The sequence below is a fragment of the Lissotriton helveticus genome, chromosome 6, assembly GCF_964261635.1.
Source record: "Lissotriton helveticus chromosome 6, aLisHel1.1, whole genome shotgun sequence".
Classification (NCBI taxonomy): domain Eukaryota; kingdom Metazoa; phylum Chordata; class Amphibia; order Caudata; family Salamandridae; genus Lissotriton; species Lissotriton helveticus.
This window is the reverse complement of record NC_136067.1, coordinates 1,191,012,971-1,191,038,441: the sequence shown is the minus strand read 5'-3', so window position 1 is coordinate 1,191,038,441 and position 25,471 is coordinate 1,191,012,971. Positions and strand designations below refer to the sequence as shown.

The 25,471-nt window shown below is 49.4% G+C and overlaps 1 protein-coding gene across 14 annotated transcripts in view; it reads left to right on the top strand.

Annotated features, from left to right (window-relative positions):
- PTPRK (protein tyrosine phosphatase receptor type K) overlaps nt 1–25,471 on the top strand; it is a 1,613,435-nt gene that overhangs the window by 280,221 nt on the left and 1,307,743 nt on the right. For 8 of the 14 annotated variants that reach the window (XM_078648912.1, XM_078648914.1, XM_078648908.1 and 5 more), the window contains exon 2: nt 2,856–2,882. The exons of the other annotated variants lie outside the window; for them this stretch is intronic. In XM_078648912.1, coding sequence (XP_078505038.1) covers nt 2,856–2,882 — 27 coding nt within the window. The remainder of the gene's footprint in view (nt 1–2,855; nt 2,883–25,471) is intronic. 14 annotated transcript variants of the gene reach the window in all.

Below are 25,471 nucleotides of genomic sequence, written 5' to 3'. Positions count from 1 at the left end.
GATCTTAAAATGTGACCGTGTGATGGTATGAAGCTTCCAAACTGTCTGCTCCCTAAAGGACAGGGACATAATTGTGCACACCAGTATTTGAGTTTCTTTGGATGAATGTGATAACACCATTGGATAATTGCGGCCTTTGATATTTTTCAACTGCCTTGGAGCTAGGGTTTGGAGAGCCGGAATCTGTCCCCTTGGAGACTCCGTGCTCTGACTGTTATTTGGACAGCGTTGGAGTCTATTTTTTAGTACAACCAAAGTAAGCGGAGATCACGGGGTTCTCAAGTTACCTATTCTATTCGGAAGCTTGACTTCGATATCATCGTGGTGTCTCGTGTTGAATGTATGGGAGAACTTTCTTTTGTATGAACTGCTGGTGTATAATCTACCATTAATCTTATTTCGTACTGCAATTTACTATAGATGAAAATTGTATGCTGTTTAAAAAGTAATGCGTACATATGTACATACAAAGAGAATCTTTGGGTCGGCTTACTTCATCCATTGGTCTGTTTTAATTGTCATTTCGTTGTTGGGCTGGTGGGTCAGTACTTTACTTTGCCAATGTTTTTTTCTTTGCATTCTTTTATTCCTTTTATATTTTTTTAATTCATCCTTGTATGTATAAACTACCTTTGGGCTTGCAATAAAAAAGACTAACCAGTGCACCAGCTTACCAATGCCAAACCCTTTTGCTTAGTCAATGCATGTGATTTTTGAGTGGGCGTATATGGGCTAAAAGGTGGATTCTTCAGATTATCTCAATCCATCACTCCATCCATCGTGGAGGCTTAGGGCCAGATGTAGGAAGGCAAATACCGGTCGGTAACTGCCGATTTCGGCCGTTACCGACTGGTATTTGGAGTTTGGGATGTAGGGGCATGTAAAAATACAGATTCGGTAATTTTACCGAATCAGTAAAATACCGAATCGGTAAAATTACCGAATCTGTATTTTGACATGTAGTGCTACAGGGGTTTAAGAATTCGTTATTTACCACCAACTAGAAGTTGGTGGTAAATAATGAAAACCCTTTAAAAAGCATTTCTTTTGCTTTTTAAACAGTGCACATGTTGCAGACATACATGCCCTAAGGGCATGTATGTCTGCAACATGTGCACCCATGCACAATTGAGGGGTGCAACAGGGTGTCCTTGACACCCTGCCACCCATCAATGTTCCCCCAATTACCGAATCGGTATTTGACATTCATTCCTATGGGCCACCCCGCCCTTCGCGCGCCTCTGCCCCGCCCTTCGCGCGCCTCTGCCCCGCGTGCCCTTGCCTGCGCGCCTCTTGCCCCGCCTTTCGCGCGCCTCCCATCTGCCGTTCACTTGCCTCTGCTTTGCACAGCTCCACTCTGCTTCACTCTACGCCCCTCTGCTGAATTACACTCCACCCCACTTTCCTCTACGCCACTAACTTTTAGATATGCTGAACAGCAGCCACGCTGGTGTACAACATGACTAAAATACATTGGCAAAGCCAGAAGCTCTAGCTTTGGCATAACCTATTGGCTTTGCCAATGCATGTTTTCTCTGTGCATGCTGTGTTCGACCAACGAAGGGCATATCCGCATGTGACATGCATGAAAAAAATCTGGATTTTTACATTGAAGGTCATTTAAGTGTTAAATGCTGCTGGACTGTCTACCTGCTCTGCTCAGACCCTGGAGCCAGATGTACGACCATAGTAAATTGCGACTAACAATTTGAGCTCGATTGCGAGTCGCAATATACTATGTACAACATTGTCAGAGACATTGATTGCGATTCCCAATCGGGTCGGAAAATGCGAGGGTTATTAATATTAATGAGGCACTCTCATTTTGCGACCCCATTGGGAATGGCTGGCCCTCCCAGGGATGGTGGCCTGCTGGCCTCAGCAGACCCCCATGTCTGGGACTGCTTTTAAATAAAGCAGTTTTTTTTTTTTTTAATGCAGCCCGTGTTGCTTAAAGGAAAACTAGATGCATTGAAAAAAAAACATGTTTTTGTTTCATTTTTGAAGGGCATGCAGTGTTCCCTAGGACCACTGCCTGCCTTAAACAAATATTTTAGCATGCATTTGCAAAGGGGAAGGGTTCCCTACTTCAAGTCCCCCTGGGGACTTGAAGTAGGTGGTAATTTGAGAGTGTTATGCGACCACAATTGTGGTCACAAAACATTAATACATGGCTCATGAGTAGCTATTAGGAAGGGAACACCTCTTCCTAATAGCGAGTCGCAAAACCTATTTTGCGAGTCGCTAATTGATTTATTGAGTCACAAAATTGGTTTTGTACATGGGCCCAAGGTTATTAGCGTCCTCACAAACGGGTCTAAAACCCGTTAGCGAACGCTAAAAACCGCTGTACATCTGGCCCCTGATTCCTAGTTCTTATCAATTGCTCCACTGTTTACTAAACAAATCACCCAGCATAGTTTCTAGGTAGAATTTGTGTCCATAAAGACCCATTATATCTTAGTTACATTCGGGGAAGGTAATCCAGTGTACCAAAAGCAGATTGCTGCTTGGATTCTTCATTTAGTTCATATTATAGAAAGCAGTGCAACATTCAGCTACCATTTTCACGTGTAACCCTGTAAGGGGGCCCTGTTGATTAGTATTGCATAAACAGTCTGCTCTATTCAAAGTATACGGATTCTGGTGAATCAGAAATAATCATTGTGCCAATTTCACAAGAATGGTCCTCATGTAGTGCTTCTATTGGTTTCTGAAGCATGTTTCCGGGGGTGCAATTGAGTTGGCAAGAAATTGATCTTAATACAGTTGATGTTGGAGTACATTTCTGAATGTAATGAGACCAAACTGTTTTTTTTTTCTTTCTCCCTGGACGCTTCCACTTTGGCCTGCAGGACCTATGTTGCATATAGTAAGAGAAGGTAAGCTTTAAATCCCGGAAAGCATTCACATGTGCATGTAGGCGTGCTTTCATATTTATTTGAGGGTATTCATTAGTTTCCTTCACATTCTGTTGGTCATGCATGTACACAGTAGGTGGTTGAGCTTTCTCTAACCGAGGCTGCATCGACTTGTTGAATTTTCTTTTTAGGTCATGCGTTAGCCAAGACATTGTGATTTTACTGAAATTATATATAACCGTTTTAGGGGCCTTGAGCCAGCCCTCTTCATACGTTGGTCTGTTTTTTGTGTCATTCATATTTTTCTTCCGGGAATCCTCTGCACACAGCTTGGGCAATGGGTCAGTCCAATGGGTCAGTCCACTTCAGCCACTGGTCAACGTCCGTGTGCGTGTCAGCATGACCTTTGGCACTGAGCACATCCACACACAAAGTAGTTCCCATCAGTGCTTAGGACTAATATTGCAATGGTTTCTTTTTCAGACCCGAAATGTTTGCGGTTAGCAAAAGTTTTTTTCGGGGTGGGGGGTTTGTCCAACAGATTTCCCAAAAATAGTTTTCTAAACCCATAAAAAACCGAGCACCGACAAAGCAAAAACGGCTTCATTCAATATCAGACCTATGTGCTTTGCCAGTGCTTGTTTGTTTGCATCGGGTTTCTAAAAAAAACTTGTGAATTTGTCTTGGTACTTAGTGTGTGAAGCCACCAGTTAATACAGTGCATCATGTACTAAAAATGTAGTATAACAACATTTTGTGGTAAAAGATGTCTGGGTAGCAGTGTTTTTATACCTGTACCACTGCCTTTTCTTTTGCAACTGACTTAGTCATGAGTCACTGTAGTGTATGTATTCTTGAAAGTCGTTTTAAGATGCCTCCATTTTGAGTAAAGTGCTGTAAATAGTTACCATTGAGATCTTCCCGTCGAGACAGCATGTCCTTTAATGGAAATCCTTTATGCATTTATTCGTACGTGCACCAAAAAGTGGAGAAATGCTGAAGAAAAGGGTGAAACTACCTAAAACTGCCTCCGAATTGCTACCTTTTCAGTATCGTTGACTTTTTTTAAAGACTGAAAGCTAATATTTCCTCAACTGCTTGTTTGGGCTGTAAAGGCTGACTTCACTGATGACTTTCTCAGAACATATACACTGTCATTGCTCATGTAGCCCTTCTTCTATTTTTCTCTTCTAACAGATGGTGACACTACTTACTTTCTAATATTCCGGGAATTGTTTCTATTCTGTGTACGGATTTTGTTATCTGCATTTGTATAGTTCGATCCTACCATTTTCTGGCCAACCCAGTCCTTTCAGGATTTGATTTTTCCAGTTGTCTGCCTTTACAAGTGGCCACAGTGGTTATAGTAAGCCCTTCCTTTTCTCTTGTGAGACTTTCAAACTTTGGTGGGTCTTCCCAGCATCTGGCCGTACCAGCTCTGCTATTCGAATGTCCCTGCCAGAGCACGAATAACAACTGCCTGACAGCCCCCCACCCCTAAAAGTATCCCCAACATTGCAACGAAATATCCACATCCGCTCAGCAACCTATCCCCTACCCACCGACTGCAATGACCTCAGTGACCTCACTGCCCTCAGCCCCCCAACTGCCAATACAGCCCCAGGCCTCCTGCGAATACCCCCCTTTCTTCTTAGGAAAACTCCACTCGGAAGTCGCTTACGACTTTCGACCCCCCCCTTAGGACTCCTGCCTCTTGGGATACCTGCAAAAAACACAGTTGATGGACAGAATGTAGAACAATGTCATACATTCACCCCAGTACAAGGATCTGGGCCTAAATCCATCGTTTTTTTGCACTCCACACCACCCTGGGTTAGACACTGGCTATATGCAAATCAGCTCTGACCCTGTGCCTCATGGGAACAGTCCAGTCCGAACTACCAAGCCATGTCTTTCCCAGACCGGAATCAAGCATCCAAGGACCGGTTTCTGGCTATCAGCCTTCATCAGCCTGGATAGCATGACTCCAGTGGTGTGGAGAGCCTGGGACTCACGTCTGAGCATCTCCAGCCCACTCGGGGTGAAATTGCAAAAAACACAGTTGATGGACAGAATGTAGAACAATGTCATACATTCACCCCAGTACAAGGATCTGGGGCTAAATCCATCGTTTTTTTGCACTCCACACCACCCTGGGTTAGACACTGGCTATATGCAAATCAGCTCTGACCCTGTGCCTCATGGGAACAGTCCAGTCCGAACTACCAAGCCATGTCTTTCCCAGACCGGAATCAAGCATCCAAGGACCGGTTTCTGGCTATCAGCCTTCATCAGCCTGGATAGCATGACTCCAGTGGTGTGGAGAGCCTGGGACTCACGTCTGAGCATCCCCAGCCCACTCGGGGTGAAATTGCAAAACACACAGTTGATGGACAGAATGTAGAACAATGTCATACATTCACCCCAGTACAAGGATCTGGGCCTAAATCCATCGTTTTTTTGCACTCCACACCACCCTGTGTTTTTTGCAATTTCACCCCGAGTGGGCTGGGGATGCTCAGACGTGAGTCCCAGGCTCTCCACACCACTGGAGTCAAGCTATCCAGGCTGATGAAGGCTGATAGCCAGAAACCGGTCCTTGGATGCTTGATTCCGGTCTGGGAAAGACATGGCTTGGTAGTTCGGACTGGACTGTTCCCATGAGGCACAGGGTCAGAGCTGATTTGCATATAGCCAGTGTCTAACCCAGGGTGGTGTGGAGTGCAAAAAAACGACGGATTTAGGCCCAGATCCTTGTACTGGGGTGAATGTATGACATTGTTCTACATTCTGTCCATCAACTGTGTTTTTTGCAATTTCACCCCGAGTGGGCTGGGTATGCTCAGACGTGAGTCCCAGGCTCTTCCCATCACTGGAGTCAAGCTATCCAGGCTGATGAAGGCTGATAGCCAGAAACCGGTCCTTGGATGCTTGATTCCGGTCTGGGAAAGACATGGCTTGGTAGTTCGGACTGGACTGTTCCCATGAGGCACAGGGTCAGAGCTGATTTGCATATAGCCAGTGTCTAACCCAGGGTGGTGTGGAGTGCAAACAAACGATGGATTTAGGCCCAGATCCTTGTACTGGGGTGAATGTATGACATTGTTCTACATTCTGTCCATCAACTGTGTTTTTTGCAATTTCACCCCGAGTGGGCCGGGGATGCTCAGACGTGAGTCCCAGGCTCTCCACACCACTGGAGTCAAGCTATCCAGGCTGATGAAGGCTGATAGCCAGAAACCGGTCCTTGGATGCTTGATTCCGGTCTGGGAAAGACATGGCTTGGTAGTTCGGGCTGGACTGTTCCCATGAGGCACAGGGTCAGAGCTGATTTGCATATAGCCAGTGTCTAACCCAGGGTGGTGTGGAGTGCAAAAAAACGATGGATTTAGGCCCAGATCCTTGTACTTGGGAGAATGTATGACATTGTTCTACATTCTGTCCATCAACTGTGTTTCTTGGGATACCTGAGCACCCCCAAAGCTCCATCCAGCGCCTCCTTCAACTGCACTATGTACAATTCCATTCCATACCTGGAGAGGTGGACCCCATCTTCCCTGAAAAAATACACCGCTCCATAGCACAACTCCGGATGTTCCATTCTCCCCACCCCTTCTTTGGCACAGAAATCCCTCATCTCCCGATTAATCTTCCTCCGAGCCCTGTCTATAGCTCTTGGGCGCTCAGCTCCCCTCCACACCCGCCTGGGGATAAACTCAGTCCAGATCACTTGACAGCCCGCCCATTGCTGTTTGATTTCCCTCAGGTCCCTCTTCATTTGTTTGACCAATGCCAGCCCCTTGCACTGCACCAAGTCGTTTTCACCCAGATGAATCACCACTACATCCAGGCACACCCCCCCCTGACTTACTGTATTCAACAAAGGCAACAACTCATGCCAACGCCTACCCCCTTTTCCCCTCCAGTGACAACGATGCAGTCCTGCATCCAATCCCAAATTGAGTGTACGATGTCTTTCCCACTCCGCCTGTTCTGCCCTCTTGACAAATGAGTGTCCCACAATATACACATTCAAAACAGCCACCTCCGGCCCCGCCATAGCACCTGTAAAGAGGCACATATCAAAAGTCGGAAATCAAAGTAATGACACCCCATCCGCCTCACGTACGTCCGGTAAGAATCCGACTTCCACCTTCCCAGCCTCTGTATCTCCTCCTTCCCCCAACCTCTACGTGCTGCCTCCGTCGCCGCCCCGATCCGGAAGGAATGTGTCCCGAAAGCTAGGGGGTCCTCACCCATGTACCGCAGGGCGTGCCGCAGAACCTCCAACGCCTGAGCCGCCGTCACTCCGTCACCCCCACTCCGACCAAACACCTCCCCCCTCCTCGCACCGGCTCGCCATCAGCCTCCTTCCCCACGCCGCGGAACACACACCTTCCCGTCCGCCTGGACCCAGCACCACGCAAGTTCCGACTCCCTGTTGGTCCGTTTTTGAGCGACGCAGACGCACCGCCACCTCCCGTGCTTGCAACTCCACCTCCTCCCACAACACCCCCGCACCCCCCTCGTGCCCAACAACTCCGACACTCTAAACGCTCCAAAAAACAGCCAGGACATCAGGGTGGAAAACCGCACCGCCTCACCCCCATCCCTGCACACCGCCGGCAGCGCGCCAACGATCCCTTCCAACAATACCACCGTGATGGGACGTCGCAACCGCACCTTTGCGCCCCTCTACCTCGCCCACCCCTCCAGCAGCGGGGTCCCCAGTTCCCCCACCGACGGGGAGTAACCCCACCACAACTTCCCCATGAACGCCACCGCTGACAACTCTCCCGCAATCGTCACCCGCGACAGCCCTTTTTCCATGAGCGCTAACATAAAACGCACCACCTGCTCCTCGCGCTGCCACCGGTCCCCTCGCCTTACTGCGCCAGCCAGCAGGAATTCCTCCCAGGATTGCTCGTACGACTTCCACGTAGACACCGCTACGGACGTCTTCACCAGCTGAAGGACCCGGGCTCGCCCACCGACCACATCTCTCTCGGAACCGGCATCCTGACATCCTCCGCCGCCGTGGCTAGCCCATGGAACCTCTCTCACTGTGAACGAGACAAAGCATCCGCAATGTCATTGTCCACTCCTGGGACGTGGCGCGCCTGAAACAGGATGTCATTCTCCAAGCAGCGCAACACAAAAACCCTCATCAACTTAAGCACCTGCGGGTCCCGGGCCGACTGCCTATTTACCACCTGAACGACCGCCATGTTGTCCACCCGAAACAACACGCGCTTGTGCGCCAGCTCCCCTGACCAAACTGTGACCGCCACCACCAACGGGAACAATTCCAAAAACGCAATGCTCTGCCCTCCTGCTTGCCATTGCGCCGGCCACTGCTCCGCGCACCATTTGCCATTCCAGTACAGACCGAAACCGCCGCCGCCCGCCGCATCAGAGTACATGGTGACGTCCCAATCCTCCGCCGGCGCCATAGGCACTCCATTGAACCGTTCCAGGAACGCCCGCCACATGCACAGATCCTCCTCCATCCCCGCCGACAAGCGCACATGGTGATGAGGCAATGACAAACCCAAACACCGGCAGAATGTTCGACCCGCCCGCACCATGCGACAAGCAAAGTTCAAATGCCCCAACAGCACCTGCACGTCCCGCACCGTCACCTTCCTTTTCGCCAGCATTCCGTCCACCAAAACCAGCATCGCCGACTTCTTGTCGTCCGGTAGACGTGCTTCCATGGCGACCGAGTCGAGCTCAATACCGAGAAAGGACAACACCGTACTGGGACCGTACGTCTTCTCTGGCGCCAGGGGAACACCAAAATCCCCCATCAACCCGGCCAAACCGTCCAGCTGCGGCTGGCAGTCCGCCACTCCGGGCCGCCCCACCAGGAAAAAGTCATCCAGGTATTGCGTCACTGACTCTGAGCCTGTGCGCCTGGAAAAAACCCACTGCAGGAATGAACTGAAACGCTTAAATAGCGAGCACGAAATACAACACCCCATCGGCAGCGCCTTGTCCACAAAAATGAGTCCCTCAAACTGAATCCCCAGCAACTGGTGATCCGCTGGGTGGACCGGAAGGAATCGGAAAGCCGACTTGACATCGCATTTTGCCATCAGTGCGCCCCTCCCCGCCGCCGTAACGAGCCTCCGCGCCACGTCCGACGAGTAGGTTACAGACGCCAAGTCTGCCGAGATGTAGGCATTAACCGACTCCCCCTCCGGCCCCGACAGATGTTGTATCAGCCGGAATTGCCCTTCCTCCTTCTTGGGCACCACCCCAATGGGGGAGATGATCAAGCCAGGCATCGGCGGCTCCGTGAACGGCCCCGCCATCCTCCCTTCTTTGACCTCTTTGAACAACTTCTCCCGCACAATACCCTTGTGCGTGTTCACTGACTTCAGATTGTCCGCCCAGCGAGCAATCCGGGGGCCCTCATAGCCCAGCCGAAACCCCTCCCGAAAACCTTGACGCAGCACCGCAGCATCCTCCGCCTGCGGGTATGCCGCCAACCAGGGCTCCATCCGCTCTATCTTAACCGGCGTACGAGCCTTTGCCCAAAGCTCCAGCTCCCCCCCTCTGCCTCCTCCCCTCCCGCCACCCTGCCCCCCCCCGATTTGGGAACCTCCTTGTGCGGGCTGCTGACCCGGTGGGCCCCGAGCCCCCAGCAACGCAGCACTGGGTGACGCCGTCCGCATTTCGAGCACTCATGCCTAAAATGGCATGCCGCCCGTCCGCACGCTCCTCTATTGAAGTCCCAGCAGGCCCCGACCATGGCCTGGCCGGTAGACTCCCCCCTACCCCACCCCCTCACGGGTGGGGCGCGCTGCAAAGGGGGGGTGGCACGAGCGGCAAACTGCTGGCCGTGTAAATGGTGCGGCCGAACTTGGCCTCGCCCATCGTCTGCTGGTACAAGTCTGCATCCAGCTCCCCCTATAGCGCCTCCGGGTCAGCTGCCATGCGCGCCCGGAACTCCTCGTCATAGTGCGACCACGCAAACCCGCCGTATGTCACCTGCGCTCTCCGCACCACATCCATGTATTTGAAAAGCACAACGGACCGGTCCGGAAACTTCTCGCAATACACACTCGCGTATATGAGGAAAGCCACTGACCCAATTGTCCAGCGTCAGCAGCACCTTCGGGCGCCTAGCTAACTCCTGCTCTTCCTCCTTTGACCCCTCCTTTGACGTCAACTCCCTGTGGAGAAGCTTCAAGATGTCAATGTACTCCCCCTTCCATATCTTTTCCTTCGTCGCCAACGAAAGGTGCGCCCCCAGTGGCTTCGTCAGCCCCATGTACGGCAACTTACGCACCGGCACCACACAACTCTCCTTCCCCCCCACCGGCCGTGTCTTTTTTGCCAACCGCCGCCGACCCGCGCGCCTGCCCTACCCTCTGCCGCGCCGTCTGTGCCCACTCCCGCGTCCTGCACGTACCGTCCCTGCACCAGCCGCCAGCCGTCTTCCCCCTCGCCCCCAGTCCCTACTGAGACCTGCACACAGCGCCGCTTGCCACTCCCCACTCAGTCTCCCGCCTTACCTGGCGTCAAGGTCGGCGTCCTTGCCGGATCCCGCCGCCTAACCAGTGGAGCTGAGGGGGCCGTCACTCTGGGCACTTCTCGCCTTGCCGGAACCTGTAATATACTGCCAACAATGTTACTCGCCCCCCCTTCCTCCCGAATCTCCCCTTCCTCCGCAGACTCCATCAGCCGCCTCCACACACTCCCGGCCCCCCCCCTGGAGTGTCCAGCCGGCTCAAACCCGCCCTCTCACGACACACCCGCATCAAGTCAACCAAATCCACACTCCCACGCCTTTCCGCCACACTCGCATCAAAATCAGAAGTATGTGCATCCATCCTCACTCCCCTGCCCCGGCGGCCGTGACAACCCTTCGGGGAGGGGCCGGCGGAGATGACTCCCGCCCCCATTCACCGCGCTCAGTAGCCAAGTCCCTCGCTGGAGCTCGGCCGCCCACACCAGACAGAGCCGGCCCCTCCTCACGGTGGTGTGGAGCCGCATGCTGCTCACCCGAGCGCCTCGCAAACAGCTCCTGCCAGGGAAAAAAGGTGGAGTCCAGCATACCGGGGTGGAAAAACCCGCCTTCCCCCCCCAACCCCACACCACCACTCCCTCATCCCAGCGTCGCCCCCACCCTGCCGAGTGGCCTCCGTGCCGCGAAGGGACGCCCCCCATGCCCCAACCACCTTCCCAGTCCCAGCCTACCGGCCCACCCCACCCGCCAAACCCCCAACTGGACCCCGCACCCCCCCGTGTCCCCCCCCCCCCCCCCCCCCAGGCCCCAGCCGCTGCACACCCGCCTCCTCCCCAGACACCGCCACTCCCCCCCCCGCCCCACTGCTCCCCGCCCCACCCCCACAATCCCACCCATCTCCCCCACTCCACCCCGGCCCACCCTTCCCCCCCCCTGCTGCTCCCCCACTTCCCCCCCTCCTCCGCCACTCCCGCCCGACTCGCCACCCCCCCTCGCCATGCCCCCCACCACCCCTCCCCCGCAGCAACCGCCCCGGCGAAGAAAGCCTGCTCGGGCCCACCATGCCCCCTCCCTCCTCAGACGACGAAGAGCCCCAATCCAGCTCCGTGCCCGCACCCCATCTCCTCCACCTCCGTCTCCTCAATCAACAAAGGGGAGCCTGCCCCCCGCATCCTCACCCCTCCCTGCCTGTAGCCCCCCCTGCTCCACTCGCGTTACCCCGGCCTTCCCCCCCCCCCCCGGTCTCGCCCCCCCCCCCGGCGCCACCCTCCGCCCGACCCCCTGCCCCATTCCCCGCCTCCACCTCCATCGTCAACACTTGCTCCTCCGGGTCCGCTCCCACCCCTCCCCGCCCTCCCATCTCCGTGTCATGCCCCTGGGCCGCCCGCTCACCACCCAGCCCCCCCAGGTGCCTCACTCCTCCCTCCCACCCCCTCCACGAAAGCCAGCGCCTTCTTTCTCCCTCTCCGCCCGGCCCTCGCAGCTCCTCTCCGCGCCGTCCTCCGCGGCGCCGCCTCCTCGCGTTGCCCCTCCGCCCCCCCTCCCGCCTCTTGGAGCCGGCCACGGCGGCTCACACGGCTGCCGCGGCATCGTTGGCAGCGCGCCGCGGCGGCCTTACCTGTAGGTCGGTCCCTACGATGTCCATGCGGCCCGCCTCCCCTAACAGCCGCAATGCTTCAGTCACCCTGGGGTCCTGTAGAGCCGCCATACAGCCCGATACCGCCGCACTGCACACTGGAGAAACGCCGACACCGCCGCCTGACACCAGCTGTCCACGCCCCACCGCGCACGCCTCAGGCCTAACAAAACAAAAATACTCTACTGGCAAACCCCGGCTGCCGTGTCACTGCACCACAAATGGTGGACAGTAACACAAAATGTCCGGTTATAAACCAGACAAGCCCAAAAAGAGCCCAAAGGGAGCCCAACCAGCCCAACTACGGAAGCCCACAGTGCTCTACTATCCCCTCCTTTATTTTCCCGTTATGCCTACAGGGCCAACCCTGACACCCAGTCGGAACCTCGGAATATATTAGAAAATAGTCGTTCCCAACGAATGTACAGTGGTCCACTCCAAATATTTGTAATACATTATACTATAATGTAATGTGTATACTGATAATGTCACCAAATGTATGTATGATCGCAAGTGCAATAAAATAGTCCTTAAACCGCAATCGGATACGTGTGGGTAAGTAGTGATTGTAGTTCTGTGGAAAAGTAAATTTTGCCATGTTCTGTGTCCCTACGCGTCCTCCATCATATGTTATCTGTGCATGATTAATATGCATATGTATTCCCCATGTTCGATTAATGACGCAATTACAGTTGTGTCCATCTCTAGTATGCCTATTTCCAGTTCCCGTGAATACTACGAATATTAGGCCTATGTAAAGCTACGTTGCCACGTTTCTCAGTGTGCACGTTATTCCATTGTAAAGTCCCCGTTTCTAGGCCTCAAAAGGGCCCGGACACCAGATTCAGCTCCTGTCTCCTGAAGCCCTCGCTGAGGAGCGATACAGCCCCCACCTGTATCCCTGACCCTTCACTTATTTCCTGCCTTGCAGTGCCCGGTTCAGCCTGGCTCTGCCTCTGAGTCTGCCAAGAGTATGTTATGATTCTAGTTATCAGTCCAGCCCTCCTTCTCTGCATTCCTAAAGCTACTGAACTGCATCAATAGTTTCCGTCATAGTCTAGCCTTTACGTCTCCATGTAAGAGAAATACTGTATTTAATGGTCATTTAATATTCTTCATCACGCACTACATGTAGAATAATGCATGCTCCAGTCTTAGAGTCTGTTCGCCTTTACCCCGATAACTTTTGGATTCTATCAACATGTTCTCTAAACATCAGATACTAGATACTGTTTAGGTACATGTCGCCCTGACTCTCCAGACTTCAGTCTCTGCTCCTAGCACAGAGTTCGTAGCCCCCAGCTTCTCCTAGTAATACGTCATTGCCAGCTTGCGCGCACCATCAGGTTAGAGGTCCCGGCTCCTTAGGTAGCCCCCTCCATGTTTCCGCCCCATTCATGACATATTCTGTTACGTTTGCATCACATGTCTATGTATACGCCCTGTTACACCTACTTTCACCCTTATCTTTCGCGACTGCTACGCGTCACACCCTTTGCTCCACCCACTGCTCCGCCTATCGTATGTATTGTAATGCAACTGTTTTAGTATATATGATCGTGCACTGTTATTAAATGTTACGCCGATTCCGATCCTGCCCCCGGCAGCGCTGCCATCCTATTCCTATGCAGGTTGTCCTGTTCCTGTCCTTATGCTGTATTAAACCTGCAAAAACTCCTACTACCTCGAATCTTGACTCTTATTTATTGAGCTATCTGTTATTCATTTATCCATTCAAAAATAGAGGTATTATTTATTTATTTACCACATAATGGCGCCCGAACAGGTACTTGCCCTTTCCCCACGCGTCGGTGAAGCCACGCCGACCCCCTGACCCTCTGCAGTCGTGACGGAACTCTTCTGCGCACCGGCAGATATTTCTGCTTCAAGTATCCCTCAGGCCCACGGAGGAGACGGAGGAGGCGGTCCAGCATCCAGACGAGACGGTGGAGGAACGCGGCGAGTCCCGACCAGAGCCCAAGCCGAGAGTCCAAGGTCCGAGGTATCCGGAGGCCCACCCGTAACAGAAGTCCGAAGTTCGTCCGTCCGGCGTCGAAGCAGTCCCGTCCAGTCTGAGGCCTTCCGTTCTTGCTGCCCGGTGAGTACCATTACTGGGGTAGTATCTAGACAGGGTCAATCTAATTGACTCTGGTCCGTGGGTTGGTGGTACACAGACCCACAAAACGAAGTGTCCACTTCGGTGGATGCGGGTCCTGACGTGTCTCTTTATGAGACCGGTGAGTTTCGTACTGTTTCAGCAGTGCATCTAGTTTCTGTTCCAGTCAGTTCTGTTCTCGAGAAAATTCATGTATTCTGTGTTCCGTATTCCAGGTAGTATTCTGTTCGAACTGTTATTTTAAATGTTCTTCATGTACTTTAATGTCGTGGTATGAGTGTGAAGTAATTATCGTGTTTATTGTGTATTGTATTGTGTCCAGATTATAGTTCAGTCATGCCGCTCTTTTCAAAACTGCGTCAATTAAAAACTAGAAAAGGTCTGCTAGAAGCAGCAGTTCCTGTCCCGCCTAGGGACAGTCCAGGTCATTTTATGTATCAGAAGCATGGCATAAGCGCCATATTATATCTAGATTTATGGGTAGAGTATACCAAACAGTTAGAGGAAAAGTATAGATGGCCCGTATCAGGCACATGGGATGCCGAGTGCATCATGCGAGTAGAAGAAGCATTATGGAAAAAGAAAGCCAGACAGTCACAGAAAGATGCCATCGAGTTATGGCGCAAAGAATCTCATAAAAGAACCGAAAAAGAAATCAGAAAGTCTGAACTAAGTAGAGAATCCTTAGAACGAGCACAAGAAAAAGAATTAATCGAGATAGGTGAACGAGTTAAAACCGAACAGTCAGACAGACAGAGGAATGCCCTTATTAAGGGTATGTATCCTCTTCTTGCCGAGGGCTTGCCAAAAGCGACCCCGGAGGCATCCCGTAACTTTCCGCCACCACTAGTTCCGACCAAGCTACGTCACAAACCGACCGCAGCTGATATTTTCATTTCGTCCTATTTGGACGACACAGTCCCAGAATATGCAAATCCCGCTCCGCCAGTCCCTGTAAATCAGGCACTTCCCGCTCCTCCAGACACCGGAGTACCTGTTACGGTACCCCCGGTCCAGCCCGCCATACAAGTCCAGCCTGCATTTCCATTTCCCACTCTGCCAGGACGAAGAGCATCAGTAGACGACTCTAGTTTAGGGGCCGCAGGAGGAGGTCCTCCTCAGACCCCGCCGCCACACAAACGTTTAACGTTAGCCGAATTACATGTACAAGCGTCACAGCGTACGCCCAGATATCAGTCTGTTGCAGAAATAAGAAAAGCCCTTAACGAATGTGGCTATGATCCAGTCCCAGGCGAGGATAATATGGTATTATATTCATTACGCGTGAGAAAGGTGACCGAGTATCTAGTCACCCTACCAGATATGAAAGAGGATCTAGACAGAATATATCGTTTCATCCGTACAGGGAATGATCCAGAAAGTATTAGTGACGTCATGTGCCAAAGAAAAGTTGAAGTCCAGCTCATGCTATTAAAGTTTCTGATTAATTGTTTAATACGAGAACAAGATTATCCGACCAAAGATCGAGCCGAAATGAAAGTCCTGACAAAGTGGAGTGATAATATAGCCGAGGGTAAGCATAAGACTATCGGTAGTATAGAGAGTATGTACAAGAAAATTCGTAAAGAAATAATAAGGTTACACGATCAACGTAAAGCAGCACAAGTAAGCGAGAAAGAAAATGACTCTTCTACAGAAGAGGTAGAGGACGAGAATCCCGACAGAATAGCGTATGTAGGAAAATCTAGATTTCCAGATCACCATTTACGTCTAGAACACAAGCCAGTTTTTCACCATCCAGCACCAGAACAAGGTTCTCTAGAACAAGTATTTCAAGCTACCGATCACATTCTGAAATCACGAATCGGTTACAGTGAATTAAGTACCATGCATGAACAAGAACTAGTCCGATCAGCAGTCCGATGGACTACTGATTCTACCACTTTTCCAGACGAAATAGTGGCACAAATGTTTCTGAAATTGCCCCCAGCCGAGCAACGACTGGCGGGTATGTATATGATTCAGCACCTCATTACATTGTATGAGGGTCAACATTCTGATCCAGGTCCGTTACACGATGTCCTGAACGAGTTACTCCAGTACAAATGGAAAGGTTTAGGTACCGATTTAATTAGTGTCATTCTAGAACAGCGCCACAAATATAGTATGTTTTTGAACCCGCATTTTGTTCATGTCTCACCCCCAGAAAGTAAACCCTTTTACATAGACAGACAGAATCCGTTACGAGAAGTGCATCCAGTTAAGACAGAGGGTGGTGAAATGCAACGAGTGTTTGTTTACACCCCTATCACAAAGATGGAACTCTTAGAGATGAAAAAGTTAATTCCCTGTCATGATAAAGATCCAGCAGGGTTCCACCGAGAATTAAAAGACATGCTCCGTATGGGAGAATACACGTATCCAGATATTATTAAAATGTTAAAGGTCCTGTTGCCCGCAGGGGTATATGAGAAACTCAAAGAAAAAGAATGGGAGGTGGGAGAGAAAAAGATCGATTGGGCAGTTCTAGAAGCTGAAGATAAGATACGAGTACCAGGTACCGGTCTTGGAGATAAATGTAAAGAATTACCTGAACTATTAATACAAGTTTTGCCCAGACTATTAGCAACTAAAAAGGAAGACTGGGATGCAATCTCAGCCTGTAAACAGAAACAAGACGAAGACACTAGTGATTTTTATTCTAGATTTGAAAAATGTTTTATCATAAACAGTGGCCTCAAGACAAGTAGTGAGTCATACCCTCATCTTTTTGTTACTAAATTAGTAGAGAATTCAAGTCCACAAGTTAAGAATCGAGTTTTGAAAGTCGAAAGTACCTGGCAAGCTAATACCCCGTCCCAGATGTTACAGATGCTTCAATATCACCAGAATAGAATCAGAGAAGAGCAAGATCATGAGAGAAAACGTATGAAAGACACGAAAATGAAAGTACTAGTCGCACAATCTGTTCCACAAGACAGTCAGAAGAGGGGTCCGAATCAAGCCAGTCATCCTGCAGCTCCCGTTAAAGGGAACTGCAATTATTGTAAACAGCCAGGTCATTTTATAAACGAGTGTGCAGTTCTGAAACACAACATAGCTACCGGTAAGACTAAAGAAAGACCACGTCCGCCTAGACAAGAACAAGTTTCACAGACTTCTCAGCCACAGAATGCACAACAGACAGTTACTGTACCGCAGCCTATTGCTGCAACACAGCATGTTACACAGCAGATGTATCAGTATGCACAGTCCGAGTATCCAGAGTATCAGCCATATTCATGAAACAGCCTAGAGAGGGAGGTAGGCTTGCCTCTCATCGAGATACCTGTAGATCAAGAAGGTCCCTATGTTCATAGTCAAGTACTAGGGAAAGACAGAAAGTTTCTGATTGATACAGGGGCAAGTAGGACCACTATAAGTCACGCCGAAGTTCCAGGGGCTCCGCTCTCAGGCTCTAGAAATGTTTCCCTTGGATTTTCAGGAAAGCCTATCGTAAATGAAATATCAAAGCCAGTTACTCTAGAAGTAGGTCCATTGTCCCGCACTACTGATCTGTTACTTACTAAGTCATGTCCAGAAAATTTATTAGGCATTAAAACACTGAAAGAGTTAGGTGCAGTCATATGCTGTTCCCCAGAGGGAATACGATTGTTTCTTCGTGACTTCAAGGGTCACTATGTATTACGAGATTTTGATCCAAGATTGTCTAATGTCCCGCAGCATCTATGGGCGCAAGGTCCAACTGATGTTGGTTTTATGCAAATCACACCCCATCGTGTGACTCTCAAGCCAGGTGTAGTGTTACCACGAATCAGACAGTACAGATTGCCACTTGAGGCTGTAGCAGCCTTATCCAAAATTATTGACGAGCTCATGGCTCAAGGAGTAGTGGTAGAAACTGACTCCAATGTATGTAATTCTCCGATCATTCCAGTCATGAAACGTACTGATCCAAATGCACCCCCAGTATATCGATTAGTGATTGACCTCCGAGAACTTAATAAATGTATTATTCCCCAGTACCCAGTTGTCCCAGATATTTCTTCCCTATTGACAGCCATTGATTCCGAAGCCACATTTTTCACTGTCATAGACCTCAAGAACGCGTTTTTCAGTGTCCCCATTCATCCAGACAGCCAGTTTCTTTTCGGATTTTGTTTAAATGGAAGGAGCTATATGTTCACACGCGCTCCTCAAGGTTTCACAGAAAGTCCTAGTATTTACAGTCAAGCACTTAAGAGACAACTAGACAATATTCACATGCCAACTGACACTGCCCTGCTCCAGTATGTCGATGATCTACTGATCACAGCCCGTTCTGAACGTGCTTGCGAGCAAGCATCCCTTACAGTCTTGTATTTCCTAGCCGAGATGGGGCACAAGGTGTCCCCTTCGAAGCTTCAATTCTGTGTCCAGCAAGTGGTCTACTTAGGACACTTACTGTCCAAGAGGGGTAGGCAGTTGACACCAGACCGTATCCAGTTAATAGCGAGTCTTCCTCAGCCCAAGACCCAGAAGGAGGTACGTGCTTTTATCGGCCTTACTTCTTATTGCAGACAATGGATTCCTCAGTATGCATTTCTAGCCAAGCCACTGATACAGTTAACGACACAGGAGGCAGCCGTATCGACTGTTCTCCCTTGGACATCTGAACATACACTTAGTTTTAATGAGTTAAAGAAAGCCCTATGCCAAGCTCCAGTTCTAGCTACACCGAACTACAGTAAGCCTTTTACACTTTTTGTCACTGAACGTGAAGGTACAGCATTATCTGTTCTCACACAAGATCAAGCAGGACAATACAAGCCTTGTGCTTATTTTTCGAGCACATTAGATCCTGTAGCCCAGGCTCTGCCTGCGTGCCTCAAGTCAGTTGCAGCCACAGCACTAGCTATCAGACAAAGTGATTCCATAGTCTTAGGACACTCCCTGACAGTACAAGTCCCACACTCCGTGGAAGTTCTTTTAAACCGAACACAAACTCAGCACTTGACAATTGCACGTTTAACAGGTTATGAATTGACACTGTTTCAGCCACACATAGAAATCAGACGCTGCAACGTTTTAAATCCTGCTACACTGTTACCATCAGTTACTTCGAATTCTGCCACACACGATTGTGTGGAAGTAGTTAACATCATGACCAAGCCAAGACAAGATCTGACAGATATTCCATTACCAGATCCCGACCTGACACTTTATGTGGATGGTTCATGCATGAGAACTAGTACAGGAGAACTAGTAGCTGCGTATGCAGTGACTACTGACACTGAAGTTATTGAAACACACCGTATTGACACCCTGTCTGCTCAAGCAGCAGAGCTAGTTGCTCTGACGCAAGCCTGCATACACGCTAAGAACCTGAAAGTTAATGTTTACACAGATTCACGTTATGCATTTGGAGTCGTACACGACTTCGGAGTGCTCTGGCAGGAGAGAGGTTTCATGACTTCTCATGGAACCAAGATTCAGCATGGTCTCCTTATTCAAGCTCTGTTAGATGCTATACATTTACCGACATCCATTGCTATCATGAAATGCAAAGCACATACGAAAGTTACTGACATTATTTCCCAGGGTAATGATCTGGCAGATCGCACAGCCAAGCTTACAGCACAGACACCAGACATTCCAGTTAATAAGACACCGACACTTACTCCAGATCCGACTACATGTATGACAGTTAAGGACCCTACTCAAGATGTTATAGATATCCAGTTACATGCTACTCCCGATGAAGTCAAGAAATGGTCCGAACAAGGAGGGGTCCAGACAGATCAGGGATGGGTAACGAAGGGTAGAGCCACATGGTTTCTCCCCGACTCTATGGTTCAAGTTATTGTTAATACCGCACATAGTCCAGCACATTTAGGAGAAAAAGCTATGTTAGACAGTATCCAGAATATTTGGTTCAACAAGCATTTACGAGCTGCAGCCAAGCAGAAAGTCCGTACCTGTATGATATGTTGTCAGTTTAATCCAGGTAAAAGTGTCCCGGTGGAACAAGGTGGATTCCAGCCCCCTGACCACCCTTTTGAAGTCCTCCAGATGGATTACATTCAGATGGAGCGATGTCGAGGTTTCAAGTATGTCCTTGTAGTTGTATGCGCTTTGTCCAGGTGGACAGAAGCATATCCAGTTCCAGATTACACAGCCGCGACTACTGCCAAGCAGTTGGTTCGTGAGTTCTTCCCCCGTTATGGACTCCCTAGAGTCGTGTATTCTGACAACGGCCAGCCATTCTCATCTGAACTCATGAAGCATGTTTCCCTGTTGTTAGGGTACCAGTGGAAGTTCCATTGTGTACGCCATCCTGAAGCAGCCGGTCTCGTAGAGAGACATAACCAGACCCTGAAAATCCGCATTGCAAAAGTTTGTCAAGAGAAAGGTGTGGACTGGCTAATAGCTCTGCCAGTCGCTTTGTTCTATATGCGCATGGTCGCACATTCCAGATCAGGTCTGTCCCCGTATGAGGTCGTTTTCGGCCGCCCCCCTAACATGTGGGGTACACCTAGACCTCGAAGTATTACCGATGTTTCAAGTAATATGCTGACAGATTACCTAGCTTCCTTGATGTCTGCCCTCAACTCTTGTTGTTCACAGGTTGCCGCCGCATTTCCAGACAATACCGAGGTGGCACCGCATGAAATCGTTCCCGGATCCATGGTCCTAGTGCGAAATTTCGATCGCTCAGGTCCGCTGGAGCCTCGCTGGAAGGAGCCCCGACAGGTCCTCCTCGCCACCCGTACAGCCGTGAAGTTGGAGGGACGCAAAGGCTGGGTGCATCTTTCGCACATCAAGAAGATTTATGGATTGAAGCCAGTCTCAAAGAACATTTCCCAGGATTTAAAGGACTGCCAAAGTACCATTCTTAAGGACTGTCCCGCAAAAGACAATGTTACTGCACCCTCCCTGTTAGAGACAACTCCGCAACAGGAGTATAAGCTCAAATTAAGGTCTAGTAAAATAAGTCAGCCAGTTTGATTGTCTAAGTCCTCCCCTAGGTGAAACGGTTAGACCGGTTTCTGACATGTATAAAATAGACCCCCATAGTGAGAGAGTTAGTCAAAACTCAATCCGATGTATCGTTTTTCTAAGTTTCATATTATTTCTCAGCATTATGATTTCCTGCACCAGTTATGCATTTTACCTGTATTTTCCAGTTTCTCATGTAAATAAGTCTTCTAATGTTACAGTAGAGCACACGTTTAGTGATCTGCCTCCTCATGAACTCTCTTACCGCCTCGCTATGCGTAATAATTCTTTTATCCGCATGTTACATTATTCACACCAGACCAGCAATGCCACTAATTGTTGGGTGTGTGGTCGACTCCCCCCTTTTCAGACACCGAAGGGAGTTCTGCCACTCTTTCCTTATCCATTTTCACATAATGGTTCGTGTGGAGCATGGTCCACGTTAACGTCATCCTCAACAGATATGTCTTTTCTTAACAGTACATGTTTCCCAGACAAGCAAGGTCTTCCCCACAGAACAGGGTTAGATCTAGAGAATGAAGTTTATAATTTAGGTAATTATTCTTCGAATTTCATGGTCCTGAATGTTCAGTCTGATACTACTCCAGACTTACCTGCTATTTCAGTACTACCAGTCAAAGGTGAATTATGTGTCCGAAATAATGGTTCCGTACATGTAGGACATAGTGATTGTACTACTATTGTCAAATATAGTGACAGTGGGAAATCTATTTTCAAAGCTTCACGTCATTCTTATTTTATTTGTGGCCAAACCGCATATGTTCGTCTGCCCCTCGATTGGGAGGGAACCTGTTACATTGCCTTCCTACTGCCACCAGTTTTCCTAGCCCCATCTGATTATCATAGAAATACACATCTAGTACACATTAGACATAGAAGGGAGATCGAGTCCCCAATTGTCGATTATACTGAAACTGCTCTAGAACAGTATACAGATTTCAATAGAGGTTTCTTCTTCTTTATAGGACCTATCCAGAATAGTAAGCTAATCCGTAGGTTAACAAGAACCCTTGAAGCAGTAGTAAATGAGACTGCCTCTGCTCTAGGTAACTTAACTGAAGAGCAATCTGCTATGAGATTTGTCGTTTTGCAAAATCGTCTCGTCCTTGACGTCATACTGGCCGATAGGGGCGGGGCCTGTAGAGTCATCGGATCTAGTTGCTGCATTTTCATTCCAAATAACGCGCCGTCTGTTTATTCAGCTATAACCAGACTCCATAAAATTGCCCATCTGTTACACCAAGATCCAGGCACCTGGACATGGTCCGGTTGGTTCTGGAATATAATTTCCGCCTGGGGATGGAAAGTCTTGTCCTTTTTAGGTATTGCAGTAGCGATCATATTCAGCTGCTGCCTCTGTATACAATGTGGCCCTGCGATTTGCGGCATTTGTGCTACCTCTTGTATTCCTAGTCCCAAGCCCCGTTCTAAAACCCGTTCCAAGAAAATTCGAGACGAGCAAATGATACTGTATGAAATGATAGATGGTATCATGAATATTGATGTTTCCTGATGGAAACGTAGTGACAAGGAGGGAATGTGGAAAAGTAAATTTTGCCATGTTCTGTGTCCCTACGCGTCCTCCATCATATGTTATCTGTGCATGATTAATATGCATATGTATTCCCCATGTTCGATTAATGACGCAATTACAGTTGTGTCCATCTCTAGTATGCCTATTTCCAGTTCCCGTGAATACTACGAATATTAGGCCTATGTAAAGCTACGTTGCCACGTTTCTCAGTGTGCACGTTATTCCATTGTAAAGTCCCCGTTTCTAGGCCTCAAAAGGGCCCGGACACCAGATTCAGCTCCTGTCTCCTGAAGCCCTCGCTGAGGAGCGATACAGCCCCCACCTGTATCCCTGACCCTTCACTTATTTCCTGCCTTGCAGTGCCCGGTTCAGCCTGGCTCTGCCTCTGAGTCTGCCAAGAGTATGTTATGATTCTAGTTATCAGTCCAGCCCTCCTTCTCTGCATTCCTAAAGCTACTGAACTGCATCAATAGTTTCCGTCATAGTCTAGCCTTTACGTCTCCATGTAAGAGAAATACTGTATTTAATGGTCATTTAATATTCTTCATCACGCACTACATGTAGAATAATGCATGCTCCAGTCTTAGAGTCTGTTCGCCTTTACCCCGATAACTTTTGGATTCTATCAACATGTTCTCTAAACATCAGATACTAGATACTGTTTAGGTACATGTCGCCCTGACTCTCCAGACTTCAGTCTCTGCTCCTAGCACAGAGTTCGTAGCCCCCAGCTTCTCCTAGTAATACGTCATTGCCAGCTTGCGCGCACCATCAGGTTAGAGGTCCCGGCTCCTTAGGTAGCCCCCTCCATGTTTCCGCCCCATTCATGACATATTCTGTTACGTTTGCATCACATGTCTATGTATACGCCCTGTTACACCTACTTTCACCCTTATCTTTCGCGACTGCTACGCGTCACACCCTTTGCTCCACCCACTGCTCCGCCTATCGTATGTATTGTAATGCAACTGTTTTAGTATATATGATCGTGCACTGTTATTAAATGTTACGCCGATTCCGATCCTGCCCCCGGCAGCGCTGCCATCCTATTCCTATGCAGGTTGTCCTGTTCCTGTCCTTATGCTGTATTAAACCTGCAAAAACTCCTACTACCTCGAATCTTGACTCTTATTTATTGAGCTATCTGTTATTCATTTATCCATTCAAAAATAGAGGTATTATTTATTTATTTACCACAGTTCAGTCATATATGAACTATTCCTAGTCCTACTCTAGAGGAGTTTAAAGCCTTGACAACAAAGGTCAAATCCGGGTCACCGGACGACCCCATGAGACCCATTCAATTCCAGGAACTTACTGAGTGCTGCTACCCGGCCATGCACAGTCTTATTGAGCTGTCCTTCAACACCGGCAGCGTTCCTAGTGCATGGAAGCAGGCTACCATCATTCCTATTCTCAAAAAGCCGGCTCTTGATCCCACTAAATCGGAACATTACCGGCCTATTTCCCTGCTCCCTTGGCTAGCTAAATTAGCAGAATCACACGCTAATTGCATCCTGTCATCCCATCTGCAGGAAGCTAAGATACTGGATAACTCGCAGAACGGGTTCCGTGCGGGTCATAGTACCGAGACGGCTCTTCTAGTGGTGGTGGAGCACATCAGGAAGATGTTAGACCAGGGTCAAACGGCGGCACTGATCCTATTGGATCTCAGTGCCGCCTTTGATACGGTGTCCCACCAGATCCTCCTACACCGCCTTGAGGAGGCCGGAGTTGGAGAGAGAGCACTCGAGTGGTTTCGATCTTTCCTCACTGATCGAACCTTTAAAGTGTCCACACCCCCTTTTGTTTCTGCTCCTCGCCCGATCTCGCAGGGTGTCCCGCAGGGATCGGCCCTAAGCCCTACCTTATTTAATTTATATGTTCAACCGTTGGCGGAGGTTGCCCATAGTTTTGGTCTCACCATGGTGTCATACGCCGATGACACGCAGTTGGCGGTGGCACTTAATGGGGAGTCCAACATGGATGCCCCCACTTTCCAGTCCGCGCTAAAAGCTGTGGCGGGCTGGATGGGGAACAATCGACTCCAACTTAATGCCTCTAAAACCGAGGTTATTATTTTTGGTAGGGAAAGCGAGCTCTGGGGCGACCAATGGTGGCCATCTGAATTGGGCCCTGTTCCCACTCCAGTGGCCGAAGTCAGGAACTTGGGGGTGTGGTTGGATGATAAACTTTCATTCACCACCCACACGAAACGGGTAGCCGGTACCTGTTTCGGTGCTCTGCAGTGCCTCCGACCTATTTTCAAGTTTTTCGACGCAGGCACTAGACAGATTATTGTCCAAGCTATGGTCCTGGCTAGATTAGATTACGCTAGCGCTCTGCTTCTGGGTGTTAACCAGGCAGAATTAGTTAGCCTGCAGAGGGTGCAAAATGCGGCTGCCAGGATGTTGGTCGGTCTTCCGAAGTTTGTTTCTGCACGCCGTACCATTCAGGATCTTCACTGGTTGCCTGTTGGGCAAAGAATTAAATTTAAGGCTCTTTGTTTAACTTTTAAAATTCTTAAGTTTGCCTCCCCCCCTATTCTGTCACAAACAATTGGTCACTATGTCCCTTCCAGAGCCCTTCGATCCTCAGGGTCAAATCTTGCCACAGTGCCACGATTTAAAAGAGCAAGGATGGGCGGACGCTCCTTTTCGGTGATGGCGGCAGCTCTCTGGAACTCTCTGCCTGCCCCTCTTCGTTCCATCCCTGATCTGCTCTCTTTTAGGAAAGCCTTGAAGACCTTCCTATTTTCCACTGTTTAGTTCTTCCATTTGGTCTTTATTAGTTTTCGCGTTGTGTTTTTACCATTTCCTAAGCGCCGGGACGCCACTTGGCTGCGGCATCTGTGCGCTTTATTAAATAAAATAACATAACATAACAT